Below are 14,872 nucleotides of genomic sequence, written 5' to 3'. Positions count from 1 at the left end.
TACATACATGAATTACATTGATATTTTTTACAGTTTATGCTAATAAATTTGAAATGTAAATACAATTTGAAATATCAAACCAAAGGTTTACTCTAAATTAATGAAAACCACCAGTTTATTACTAAATACCTAGTAAAAATAAAGATGTTTACACTGAATGAATGCATCTCTTTTGTGCCCATAGAAACTGATGTTCTATACATTCTTGGGTAATCTTCGGATAATAAAATCTCTGAAAAACAGACCTCTTATTTGCTTACTTACATTTACATTTTTCTTTTCCAGATGACACGAGAGCAGTATATATTAGCTACACAACAGAACAGCCTTCCAAGGACTGAACATCCTCAGTTTTACCCAGTAGGGATTTATGGATGGCGAAAGAGGTGCTTATACTTCTTTGTCCTTCTGCTGTTGGTTACCATGATTGTTAACTTAGCAATGACAGTATGGATTTTGAAGGTTATGAATTTCACAGTGGTAAGTATCACAGTAACTTTGTGTATCCTGTTTCTTGAAATAATTACTTGCAGTTTTAGTTCTCTTTCTTTTACCATGTTGCATACAAATCTTGTAATCTTGGATTAAAAATCATACATACTTCTTTGAGTGTTACATCAGATATTTATACTTTTTGTGTATATTCTGCAGTGAGTGGATCTGTGCCCTATCTATTCAGATATTTTTCATTAATCATATCTGCTGAAAATATATCTGGATCTTAGAGTTTTTTGTTTGCCCAACCAAAAACATCATGGTGACTGCCCCAAGCATTTCTTGGTTGCTTGTCACCATTGATAGTAATCAGGAGAAGTTTACTATGTCTGTTCTGTATGATAATTCTTTTAGGAGGAAGCTGGGTTAGTTAGGTCAACTTAGTGTGGCTTTTTGAGTTTATGTTTTTCTTAGTATTTTTTTAGAGTTTACTGAGCATTTGAACTCTGTTTTACTTAGAGTGGCTGTTTTGTTGTTGATAAGAGTGGGTAGGTGGGTATAAAAGCCACAGGCTTTTATGAGACAGCCTCCATCTGGAATCTTTAAGCAGCAAAGTGTTACTGAGTATGTATTTCAGATGTACACCCGAAAGAACATCTGTGCTCAGTGAAAACTGAACAGCATCTCTCCAGCTGTTCCCAAAGCTGTGTTTGGACAAAGGTGGTAGAAGTTCTCAGTAGTTGACAGTGGAGTAGAGTCTTTTTGTATACCAAAAGAAAATGTAGAACACTCCACAGTTTAAAATAGCAGTGCTTCTGCTAGGATCAGTGTAGTCTTTCTCTGGATTTTGACCTTCATAAGCCATATTTTGATATATCTAGTAATACATTTCTAATTCCTAGGGTTGTAGGACATTTCTGTTCTCCATTAGTTTATTGGATATAAAAAACAGCCAACAAAACCAGCATTAAACATATATCTAAAATTGTTCTATATCTGCTAATGCTCTGTAATGCATAGGGTTATCTGAGATAGATGCCTGGTGAGATGTATTGTGCAAATACATTGCTATTTCTGAGTTGCCACTAGTGGATGAATATATTGGATTCATATTTTGACAACTGTATGACTTTAATATTAAGGTACTGAAGAGTTTGTTAGAAACTGGGGGGGGGGGGATTTGCTTCTTTTTTTTTTTTTTTTTTTAGCATAATGTGTTTGCAAAACAGGACATCCAGATATGCTTTTGCTGTTTGCATTAGAAGCATATTTTGGCATACCTATTGACTTGAGTAAAATGGTCTGCTGTTATTCCAGAGGAGAATTAAGCATGGAAATTTAAATAGGTTAAGAAGATGTTTCAAAAAGCACAGAATTTTTCTCTGTGCAGAAGATTGCATTCCAATAAAAATTTGGAACTACTGCTTCCATATCTAGGCAGTGTTTGACCTTCCACGCTACAAGCTAGTATAACACTATCCAGTTTAAAACTCTTACTGTTTGAACATACAATCTGTTTAAAAAAAAACCAGAAAAGATATTTTGAAATTTTTTTTTCCTGTGTGTCACAGTTAGAAAGTTAAAGGTTTATGTGGAATCACTAAATCAGTGCAGGACTCTAGTGCAGGAAACAACGAGATTGTTTCAGCAGTTGTGTTTACTAGTTAGTGGATTGAAGACCTTGAATCAGTAGCTTGAGAGATGTATCTATATGAAATAATTATGCAAATACTGGCTTAATAATTTTACAAAAATAGTGTTTGAAATGTTATGCACTTGATTCATAAACTCATTATTTCATTACAACAATTCAGAAATCACAAAGTTTATGTGCATCTTTAATAATTCTGAATTTGTTATAAATACATATAAATGGTATGCCACTAACTAGTGTGAGTTAATCTTTAACCCTTCTGTTACAGAATTAAAATTAATTTTGTATATTCACATTTACCATAGTCATATATACCAGTAAGCAATTTGGATATCATTTCTCTTTCGAATGAAAAGCCCCCAGAAAAACTGCATATGTTTGGGAATGCTGTTCATTTTGGAATATCAAATAGCCCTTAACTACCTCAGAAATGAAAATTCCTACTTAATGGTTTGTTATGATCAATCTGTAAAAATTACTGTTTCCAAAGGATTTTGTACTTCAAAAGAATAACAGAAGCATTTTATTTAATAATCATACCACCACCAGATCATTTTTACTCAAATTTATATATACTATATCCCTATTGACATCAAATTATTAACCATTATTCTTTTAACGGCAAAATATTTCATGCTTTTGTTTAATGAAATGTACTGTTTCAGGACTGCTTTGTTTTTGTCATCCAACTTTTATATAAATTTATGGAATGATCTGTGGTTAAACTTGCAGAAAATAGAATCCGTAGGCATAAAACTGTGGTTTATGACCTGAAACTGTATATCTTAAAGTGTGCACATTTGTTTTACAAAGAAACTGTTAAAAAATATAGTAATTAAATGACATGACGGTAGGTTACTTAATATTATAAAGCTACATGTAATAGCTGTAGACATGTCATATAACTTAAAGCTGAAAGAATGAAAAAAGTCTGTCAGTATTTCTTCTGCTTTTATAAGCACTGTTACTTTGGATCATGTTCCAATCCGTTTTGTTAATTATACACTGAAGAACACCAGTTTTCTTCTGCAGATTCATGGAATGGTAGTCTTCTACTTGGACTAGTTAGTATTCACATCAGTGTCTGTATGGGTTTAAAAACTGATTGCTGGAAGATTCCCATAAAAAAAGTTCTGTAAAATCTTCTTGCTTATGTCCACACATGCACATTTGAGCACCAGTGGGAAATTGTATCAAGTCTGAAGGAGTCACATTCTTAGTGACAGCTGTCTGAAAGTAAAATAATTTAGTTTATGAACCTAAACTTCACGTATTTAAAGAATTCAATAACTGTGAATTTCTTCCATGTGCACTTATATATGTATAATCTAGCCATGACAAAATAATTGTTGAAATTGGACTGCTTTGATATTTTGACATTATTTTAAACTATTTGCTGTTTTAGCATAAGCCAATGTTGAGCTTTTTATAAAAATAATAGTAATTTCACCACTTCAAGGGGTCATGAAAAGCTAGGGCATGGGTTTGTCATTGCTGGCTGACAATCGCATCAGTGTTAATTTCTATTAGCTGTTCACTTTCTATTTTTAACTGTACAGCTGCAGCCACTGGCCAATTGGCACAATAAAAACGTTTCTGAGTTCAATTTATAGATTTTCCAGTTGGAAAAGTTTTCTGAATATAATGACCTTGCATGTAAAATTCACATTCTGAATCTATCCCATGCTCTTTTTATGCACAGAGAGAAGAAGCAGGGTCTCCTGTAAGGCCATTCATCTCATAGTAAGACAAGCAATTAAGTAAATTGTCCTTAAGGATGAATATTAAATAGCTCATCAAAGAAGTAATTAAAAGGAAATATAGTTTATTTGCAGTTGTGTAAAAACTTAAGTACAGGCAAGTAATGCAAGTGTACTTTTATCAGATTAAGTAGTATAGCTGGGAAAGATAGAGAAACTTTCAGGTATGCAATCTCTTCTTCCAGTGTACAATGTAAGACAGAAATTTGAACGGTAAATACAAGTTACAAATAATTGCCCTGATATAACATGTATTAGACAAGCAAAACTGAAGATAATTAGCATCTGTGTAGCTGAAGGAATATTAGATGGAGGAGTCAGAGATGTAGTAATACATTTTTTGAAAGATATTCCCCCACTGGTAGCTTGGTGTTACTCTCTAGTGTCTAGTCAGGATCTGTTACCCCACTGTTCGATCATCTGTTTAGAAAGATACATGTGAAAGCATGTAAGAAATTCAGAACAAAGAAATCCCTAAACTTTTCCACTTATAGATGCATGTAGCCATAGCACACCATGTTATGCAGGGTTTATGTGGAAAGTAACCGTTCAGGAGGAGGCTATATTAGAGGAAGATCTGACCTTGAACAAAATGCTCTGCCAATAATTTAGCCCTGAAATAATCCCCAGGCTAAACTCGTCATTGGAATAAAACTCTTTGTTGTCTTGCACACATCAAGTGAATCTACTCTGTCCTGAGTGGTAAGGATAAAATAATTTGACAGCATCTATGATATATTGTCCCCTAATGGAACCATCAAAGTCTCTGAATCACATGCTTGAACTTCAGACTTCATCTATTGTATGAAATGCTTTCCTGAAAAGTAAGCAACTGCTGTCTTCAAGAATGAACTCAACTTTCTTCATGTCTCTTAAGCCTGATCTTCAAAGGAGACATGCAAAACATCTTGGAAAAAGCTGGGAACTAAAATCTGTAGCTTTTGTCAATATAAAAATAATAGACCTAGGAGACTTGAGTTTTATGGAACATTTATAATTTCCTTTCCTTGTGCTAACCTTGCCATTTTTTAAAGGATAGAAAGGAAAGAAATATTTTTTACTGTGCCTGCATTCTTGTCATCATGTATTTGTATGGTCCATAGCATAGGTGATTAGCTTACATTTTCTTTAAATACTTAATCACTTAAACATTATTCTCTGATCTAACTTTTATCTTGTATCATCCTTATTCTAACCTCAATAGACCTATAATTTTATATAATTTATTCTTCATATAGCTGTTAACAAGTGAAGTATATTGACAGTCTGTCAGTCTGATTACTTACTCCGTAAAAGAGATTTACCTTACATTTTTGTCACTAAACAAATACCAGTGTAGAAATCTGTGACTGAAAGGTTTTCTGCAGGTATTTCAAATTACAGATTTAAAATAGAAATTCAAAGTATTCTTACTGCTGTGGAGTTATATTGTGAAGTGACCTGGGGCAACCAGCAGAGAAACCTAAGTCCCCCTCTTGGTGGGGGAGGCATTTAATATCAGTGCATTTATACATTTTCTATTATGTACACAACTAGCATTGATATTGGAATTTACTTGATATTACATTATTCTGTTGCTTATTACATTACGTTGAAGTTTAGAGTTTACAAAAGATGAAAAAATTGTTAATGGTAGGAAAAATGCAAATGTGAACCCCTTTAGTTCTTAGGATCTCTTTTGGGTTGGCCTGTGACTCAGCCACATATCCTAGGATGTATCAGCACCAAATTGTTTTACTGGTTTTGGTTGTACATTTGATTTTGTGTGTCTCCATATTCTGCTTTCCCTTTAGGAATCAAGACTTACTTTGTTACCCCTCTAAGAATGCAGTCACCCAAATCAGATATTTTCTCTTGCTGTAGTTACTGGCAGTGTTGTAGTCAGTTTTGACTGCTGTCATGGCACAATGCTTTCTGTATTGATACATGTTAAACTCCTCTTGCCAGTAGTACCATGGGAATTTCTTTTAAGATCGGGGATAAGACAACTTATCATCTGGGTTGAGACAGTTATTTCTCAAGGGAACTTGAACTTCAATTTGGCTTCAGACATAAACAGAGCATGAACAGCAGTTTGAATTTCCTGGCTAGAATTCACATGCTTCATGCTCACAGTTGAACATACTCAGGTTGCTGGCGGCCCTGCTCCAACTTCATATTGTTTGGACAGCAGGGAGTTTGCAAGATGGTTGAATGTCTGCCAGAAGATACATGTGCCAACTAAATATGATTTCTTTTTATGTGACAACATATATATAATAACACGGATACACACAACCATTAACTCCTCACTGCATCTTTATAGATTGTCCCTATATTCCTTTAGGAGTTTGACTTTTGGAGTTAGAATCTTTTGGATCTGCAAAAATCTAAATCTGAATGATAATATTTTATTAACATTACTTACAGAGATCAGTAAACACAAATATATTTTCCTGAGTTTTGGTTGTTCTGCAAGAATGAGAAATTCTTTCAAATTTTTAACTTTTTGGGTTGTTGGGACATGCACACGCACACACATCTGATCTTAATATCCAATATGGAAAAAATATTTTTTTAAAAAATACAATTTGTCCATTAAAACTATAATTTGATACTTAAGGTTTTAGTGGTACAACTAAAGCAACTGTGTTCAACACTTTTATCTAGACTTATAGCAAACTGTCTTGACATACTGCAGATTAAAAAAATAATTTATTTGTGATACTATGATGTTATACTCATTATCCATTTCTCAAAAAGCATGACAATGATATGAGCTGTCAGGTTTCTAAGACTCTTTGATTACCTAGATCTCTTTATTTGATGTTCAAAACAGTATTTTTTCTGTTATCAGTTCAGTTGATTCTGTTGATCTATGAGATGAATATAGTATTTGCCCATGGCAGGTAACACAGTTTCAAGTAGAACTAAGAAAAAGCTCTTTTCAATTTCTTAACTAATTTTTATTGAGACATGTCCAATTTGTAGCAGATTGGCATTTGAAATTTATGAAATTGTGTAATAGCTGTACTTATCTCTACTCAAAAATAATGTGGTTGTTTGGCAAACAGACAACTTCTTTCATTTTACAAAGGCTGCAGTTTGTTACTAGGTTTTGAATAAATATTATTACAATTTAAGAGTAGTAGTTGCTGAATATTTAATAACTATGTTCTGTCACATCTACAGATTTCATTTATTTCAATGGCAATCATTTATTGTCAATAATTTATTTTAAACTGTAAATGGTCTCATTTTCAAAATTTGTTATCTCTTGACTAGATAGAAAACTATTTCTCTACACCCTCAATATTTTGGTTTTCAAGAACCTGTCCCATTTTGGGATGAATGCAAGAAAGCTTTTGTTTCCTTTTTGTTTGTTTTTTGTAGTGAGAAAGATCCAGTCCAGAGCAGGCAATATCATTAATTATTAATGATTAAGAGACTTAGACAAGATATCAGAGACCAAGGTTCAAATTCATGCAGTCTCCAATATAGATCATGTCCCAGGTAAGTGTCCTACTTATAGGCTATTAGTCCTTCTGATTTCTGATGTTCCTTTCTAACAGATACATGACCTCTATTTTTCTATCTTTTAGTCTCAAACAGTAGATATCCTTGTAACAAATTTTATTGAAAATTCCTGTGAAATAGCTGTATATTCCTCAAGAATATTTTCTGCTCAGATTTATAGTTCCATTGAGAAAATGTTTAGAAAATTGTCAGCCAGATAAAATGAGTACTAGAAAACCATACACGGGTGCACTTGCGCACGCACACACACACATGCACAGAGTCTTATTTATGTAATTGGCTATGTTCTCATCTCCTTTTTATGTTACACTGGAAAACAGGAACTTAAGCTTCTTGAATTAACCTGTCAGCTCCATGCATGATTCAAAAACTTGCTCATAGCATGTCAGCAAAAAAATCGTGCTACAAGTTAATTTTACTTGTACTTTTTTATCCCATTTGTTAAGATTCATGTAAAAGCACGACTTTATGGAGCTGGAGGGTATTTTGTAAAACTTGTGTCCTCTTTCATTTGAAGTACAGTGGGTAGGAATGAACTGATTTGTTCTTAATGTCTTTTGAGGTGCGTCACATAGTTGATGTCTTGAGTACGATGAAGAATTCATTTTAAGTATTTCTAATACCATTCTGCTAAATCACTTTTTATCTCATTTTGTATATGTACCTCTTGTATTGTATACCTTCTTTCCTAGCACTTGGGGGGTGTGTGTGTGTGTAATCAATCTGTCAGTGCAAGTACAGTGTAGGTTTACTTGACTGTATAGTAATTAATGTTTTATGTAATGTAATTAATTTCTGTAAATGTCTGTTACCTCCTTTTTTTTTTTTTCTTTTTCCATTCTTTTCCCAATGAAAGGGAAAAAGTTAAAATCTGTCATGTCACTGTGGAAGGGCAACTAACCTGAAATTAAGGTTGCAATTTCCTCTTTGTTACATACACAGCAAGTTTGCACAAACAGTCAAGCCACTGTTACACATATTTGGTTAGCTATTTTATAGTGCTAGGCATCTCATGGAAAGGCATCTTCAAGTAAAAAGTAGGAAGTTTAAAACAGTGCCATTAAATAGCACTTCTTAGCAAACATGAATTGCTTTGATTTGATGTGCACGTTACATTATTGATTCTGGATGGCTGAATGCGGATTTTAAATATTTTTTTTCATTCTTGAGATATGTATCTGTACATTTTGGTGTTTATTGTTACAAATTATCTCTGATGAAGAAAAAATGGAATAAAGTTAATTTAACATTTTTATATTTGTTTGGTCATTCAGATTTAATGGCAGAATACTAGCAAAGTTCCCAACAGAAAAAGGGAATAAATACTTTGCACCCTACTTAACCTTGTAAAAATGTGATTTAATTCACTGTAGAAAACAAAAATCTATTTATACGGTAGTTTAAACAATTTCAACCTGACCTTGCAGTGTTTTTGGAAAATTGTACTGTAGTATCCAGAACTTGAATGCTTAGGGAAAACTGCCTATAAACAATGTTTACTTTGTAGAGATGCATTGAGAACATAAAGAGTTATTTGCCTGTACAAGGTCACTGCTTGCTCATTTGTCTTATTGCTTGAGATTTATCATGAAGTGTCAGGACTGATTTAGAAACAGCCTAGGGGACACAGATTCATAACTTGTACCTTCATCCCGTGTCAGCAGTCCTACAGGCCACAGGTAGCTCGCCCCATGTTTCAAAAAAAATGCAGATGGCTACATCTTCTTCCATCATTCACTGCAGTGATTCTGATGTGCATTAAACTATTACTCATGAAATCTCTTATAAGAGTTTTAAAATTCAAAAAGAATAATGAGTGTGGCTATAGAAGCTATAGAAGAGGGCAACAACAACTTCATGTGATAGGGTAGATGACAATGAATATATATATTTATTTTCAGTTTGTGGATGTTTATCTTCTATTAAACAGTAATAATAAGTTTTAGCTGAGTGAACAATGTTTGCTAGACAGCTTATTCTTAATCATTCACTGTGTAAATAGGCTGAAACAAGTATCTCAGAATTTTTTTTCAAATATTTGCTTTCATGAAAATTGAATTAACTTAATTTCCATTATTGGCTTTTAACTGTGTTTGCTTTCCATGTGTATTCTAGCATGACATTAATGTCTGTGGAAAGTGAGATTTTCAAGAGAATATTATGCATAGATAATTTTGAATTCTTAAAGGTTTCTCCAGTAAGCCAGCTCTGACACTTAGATTTGTCCAACTGCATAACTTGAATCACAGGTGTTTGAAGAGAGTTGTTGACATGCAGTCATTTTTAATAGGGAAAAAAGAAGAAGAGAAAAACTTAATTTTGTATATTAGGGTTCAAGAAAATAATAAACAGAAACTCATTACATGAAAAGAAAAGAAGGCTAATGCATCAACATGTTTGTCTCAAATAGGACAACTAAAGCAGACCAAGTTAATTTTAGTTCAGGCCAAGCAGTATTGTTTTGTAATGTTATTTAGCAGTAATTAGAAAGATATCAAACCACCTGAAGAAACTTTAGTTACTGAAAGGCACCAACAATCTGTATGAATAATGAAATGTGTCATGGTTTCTTCCCTTCTGTTATTGGGATGACTTATATGGGTATAAAGTACAATAAGAAATTACAGTTTGTGCTTGGAATCCTGCTTTGATTTGTACAAATCTTCCATCTCGAAATCAATACAAGTCAGTGTACAGAGGCAGAATGTACTTGTGTCAATCTAGCCTAAATTAGATGTAATACATCTAGAAATTATAATAAAAAAGAAATAGAAAGATAAGATAGAATATGTAGTGATATGTATCTTACATGTATCTTTGTTATAAATCAGGATATTAGACGTGTGGTTGGAATCCTAGTCAGGATTAAATGATGAAATCAAATGTTTTAAGCAGGAATAATACAGCAGCCAGAACTTTTTTTTAAATCAAAAATGTGAATAAAACATTCATGTGGCCTGCAGGGGATGAGGAGAAAAAAATGTGAAGACCTTTACCCAAAAGATGCAACACTGATGGTATATCTTGTTTATGTCTAACAGTCATATTTTACTATACTGCTAGATACAATTGAGGAATAAAAATCCAGAAATCTAATACAAGCAGAATATAAATTATATTGCCGGAGGCAATGTAAAAATAGTGGAACCACCACCAAATAGAAGTCAACATTATTACACGGTCCTAAAGCTCTTGATTGTAATATAAATTTTGCTGCCTTTTCTGGAAAAGCCTGGTCCAATGGAGCTTGTCTAATGATTCGTTATTGCAGGCAAGATGGTGCATACCCTTTCTGTCACATCAGTGTCCATCATGTCAGTAACATATTCAGTCGAGCATCCACCCTCAGAGACTCAGGGCAAATTTTTTTACTGTGCCATTCAGTTAAGTAAAACAAATTGTGCAGGGTGTCCTGTAAGATCTTGAAAGTTTTGAGTCTATTTCATCTTACCAAAAAAAAAAAAAAAAAAATCAGATACATGTTTTAACACCTCTAATAATGAAATGTGTGTTTTTATGGTGCACAGAATTGGTTTTAGTTATAGATATTCCTTTCTTCTGACCCCATTGAAATCTGTCTACACAGTAGAACAATACCAAGAAATGATTTCCCAAGCAAAAATTTCTAGTTACTGGGTTTATTTTTCATATTATCTTCAAAGATCAGGTTTATAAAAGCCAGAATGTGCAGTAGGGTACAGATTTCTGTCTGTTTCAACAAATACAATAAAAATACAGTATGAATTAATATATATATTAATTTTGATTGACTAATTCGTCTCTTACTGTGATGGAACAAATTGAAAAAGGAAAGAGAGTTCGTTTCATAGAATGAAAATCAAAATTGCTATCCTGTTCTCCTCTGCTCAGTAGAGATGATATTTTAATACTGAAGGTAGATGAAGGTAGATGTATAGATAGAGAGAAATTTTAAAAAATTTATTCTTGGTCATCTTCAAATCATGCTTTTATGGCATTTTTTATAAAGATGGAGCCCTTTCTCATTTTCTTCGTTGTCTTCAGGAATATACAACTCATTTAAGTGATCTGTCTGGGTCTGAGCATGCTGCATAGAATTAGTAGACAAAAATCTATGTTAGCTCTATTGGATGAACATGCAATTCAAAACACACTTTTGTTTGAAATTTTTGTCACGTTATATGTTCAAGCACATACTCTTAACATTTTAATTTATTTACCAAATGATGATGGTAACTATTAAAGAACTTGTTCATTTTTACAGTAGTTAATTTAAAAGAAAAATGTATGATGTGAACAGTTAATAATAAAAAGAAATTTGCCTGTGGATTTTTTCTTAGGGCTGATTGATATAAGTTTATGTGTATATACACATCCAAAATTTATTTTTTCTTGAGAGGGATGTGAACTGTTTACATTTTCATTTCCTGATGGTTTCATGTTGGTTTTGTCCCTTCTATAATTAAAAAGCTAATTATAAAGGGAGAGGGTTGATTTTTATGCTTAGTTCTGCATTATCTTGCTCTTAGTTTTAAATTTTATAAGTGATTTTCAAAGTGATTTAAATCACTTAATGACTTAACAACTAGCTTTTGAATTATTTTATTGATTATCATTATCTTGAGTGTAATTTTTAATATAGATCAATTAGAATGCTTAAAGAGAAACTAATTAATTAATAAAAGTAAGAGGCATAAAATTTTAAAATTAAAAGGTGGTATAGAATTACTCGAGCTAGAATCTAGTGTGAGTTAACAACCACATATTTATGGCACTTTTGCCATAAAGTTGTAATGGAAAGAACCTGAAAGATAGATGAACCTTGCTTTGCTATTTCCATTTCAATCACTGGGCTCAGAGATCATATTACTGTTATGTGTTTTGGGAAGATTACTTAAGTAAAAATACATTTTAGTGGGTATTGTCATTATTTCCGTTATGAAGGCTATATTGCTACTCCATAATATTTAAAATTAACTGGTTCCATTTCTGCCATTTCATAAAACAGTTCTGTTGAAGTGATCAATGGGGGCTAGAGATGGAAAGAATTAAAGCCTAAAAGAAAAGAGTGCAGTAGAGAACAATCTTGCATCCTTAGCCTTTGTTACTGCATTTGGATGTAAAGATAGTAACACTGTGGAAACATACAGAGAATAAAACCTCACAGTATGTTTTAATTTTCCCTGACTATACTGAAGAATCCTAATAAGAGGAAATAGAATGATTCTGTAGAGTTTCTTAAAAAGAATGCAATGGGATCTTTTTGTAGGTGTAGATCTGTTTTCCGTCTTGAGAAGTAAGTTATGATAGCCTCTTCATTTTATATTTTTATTGGGCCCATCAGGGTAGACCCTTGTAAAGAAAGATCTGAATGGGAGAACTATCTATGTCCAGGTAATCAAGTAATCTCTGATCAGTTTTTTTTGTTTGGTTTGGTTCTTTTGGAGTTTGGGTTTTTTTTGCATTAATGATGTAAGTGAGCAAATTTGGTATTCAAGTCAAACAGATGAATTAGGTAAACAATTATAAATTAGGTAAATAAAGTTTAGCTCTTTCTATAATTGTCCTTGATTTACACCATTGCCACAGCCCTTTGAAGTCACTCTTTCCTCTAAAGAAACCCTACCTACAGGATGCTCCCAGGGAAATCCCTTTGTCATGGTTACAGAAGGTTAACACTCACTTTTGTGGTACCTAAGCAGGATCTGTTGGACAGCAAAGGCAAAGAGTATGGCAACACAGAGTCTGTGGCAGATATGAAAGTTTTAGGGAATATGTTTTCTCTAAACCCTCAAACCACTTCTGATTTTTAACAGGAGTGTTCTGATCTCTAGTTCTTAATATGAACTGTGTTATGAATGTTATCTGAGCTTTGACCTAACTGTCAAAGGACTGTTATACTCCTGTTTTAAGATTTAATAAAGCTGTAATCTGTAGCTCACTGTCAAGAAAATAAAATTCAATGGCAGATGATGGTTTTTATTACTGTACAAATTAAAATAATTTTTGTAGTCTGATGGGAAATATTTATGGATTTTGGATTCATGTTGTGTGTGAATAAAGTGACTTCAGATACCCTAAGGTTCCAGTGAAACCTGAGTCACTTATGTAAAACAAGAGTACAACAAAACACCTGATAAGAATTTTTGATTGAATAAGTTTGTAAGGGGGAAGATGGTTTTGGAATTTAAAACATTCCTAAACCATTCTTTCAATGAAAATGTACATTAAACCATATGATACAGTATAATCACAGATTCTCAAAGGTATAAGATCAGTTGAAATATTCTGGCAGGGTACTAGTATTCGTTGACTGAAGACCTAAGGAGTCCATCTGACTAATACAGTCATATAAATATTTCAATACTCTGTCCTAGTTAACCGAAATTGTTTATTAGAGTATTGCTCAACATTTAATAAGCTCAAATGTGCAAATAATTTATTGACACAAAAAAGATATCCCTAAAGAATAATTTTACATCAAGCAATCTGCCTGTATTACAGAGAAAAAGTAAAAACTTCTTGATAGCTTTGTAGCTTACTGGGCATTAAAATCTCTGACTACCTGTAGTGTACTCAGAAAGTAATTAGAAGTATTTATTTTTCATAATTCTGTGAGGTACTTCTGTATGCTATAACACTTGGTATTTTCTTAGACACACAGTCTAAAAAAGACAAGTTTCAGGTTAGCAGTTAATGGCTTGGTTTTCAAAAGTAATTGTATGTCAATCTTGATACATATGTTTTTTTAAAAACACTATGCTGCACAGCTTTTTGCCTGTTGGTCTTGTAAAAATACCCTTCTGGATTCATTATATGTGAAATATTTCCTTTTTGAACATTAGGATCCTCACAGTATTTTTTGTGTGTAATATGCACAGTATGCTGGGTGGACTCTGGAAAATAATAGGTGTAGTATAAACACACACTATGCTGTAAAGGGTGACGAAGAACAGTATATGACTTGTGCAGGTCTGAAGCCTCAAAGCATGATGCTGAAAGTACTGATTCTCGTGGAGGTGTAGTACTGAAGTGTGCAAACACATTTGTGTGCCTGGGCAGGATAGTGAAGATCAATAACTGTACACTAAAGGTGTACATGAGTGACACAAATCTTCCAGCTTCCTTTTCATTTAGTGAAAATGCCACAATTATAGGTAGTAACTCCAGAGGGAGTCCAGGGAAATAAGGCAGTTAGAAGAAAGTGTCCATAAAGTGGAGAGGCAGGGTGAACATCAGCTACAGAGAAGACATAGCCACTTAGCCTGCACAAGGAACATGCTGTGGTGGTTAGTCACTTGACTGGAGAGAAGTTGTGAAGAGTTGGGGAAAAGAAAAATGCTACTCTGGGAGCATCATCTGTAGTTCATCTATGGAGCACTTCACCACATTATGTGGATGCTAAAAATTTATAGATGTTTAAGAACTGATTAGTCAAAAACATAGAAGAAAAATGTACCAAAGGCTATGAAAATTGCTGAAGGGCAAGAAACTTACCCCAAATTGCGTTTATCTGAATATCCTTGTT

The 14,872-nt window shown here is 33.1% G+C and overlaps 1 protein-coding gene across 2 annotated transcripts in view; it reads left to right on the top strand.

Annotated features, from left to right (window-relative positions):
* The first annotated feature begins 285 nt into the window (after positions 1–285).
* SGCZ (sarcoglycan zeta) overlaps positions 286–14,872 on the top strand; it is a 228,289-nt gene continuing 213,702 nt past the window's right edge. For both annotated transcript variants that reach the window (XM_074821397.1, XM_074821395.1), the window contains exon 1: positions 286–480. In XM_074821397.1, the coding sequence (XP_074677498.1) occupies positions 286–480 (195 nt within the window). The remainder of the gene's footprint in view (positions 481–14,872) is intronic.

The sequence above is a fragment of the Strix aluco genome, chromosome 4, assembly GCF_031877795.1.
Source record: "Strix aluco isolate bStrAlu1 chromosome 4, bStrAlu1.hap1, whole genome shotgun sequence".
NCBI lineage: Eukaryota > Metazoa > Chordata > Aves > Strigiformes > Strigidae > Strix > Strix aluco.
The sequence above is the reverse complement of the archived record's forward strand: the minus strand, read 5'-3'. Positions and strand labels throughout refer to the sequence as shown.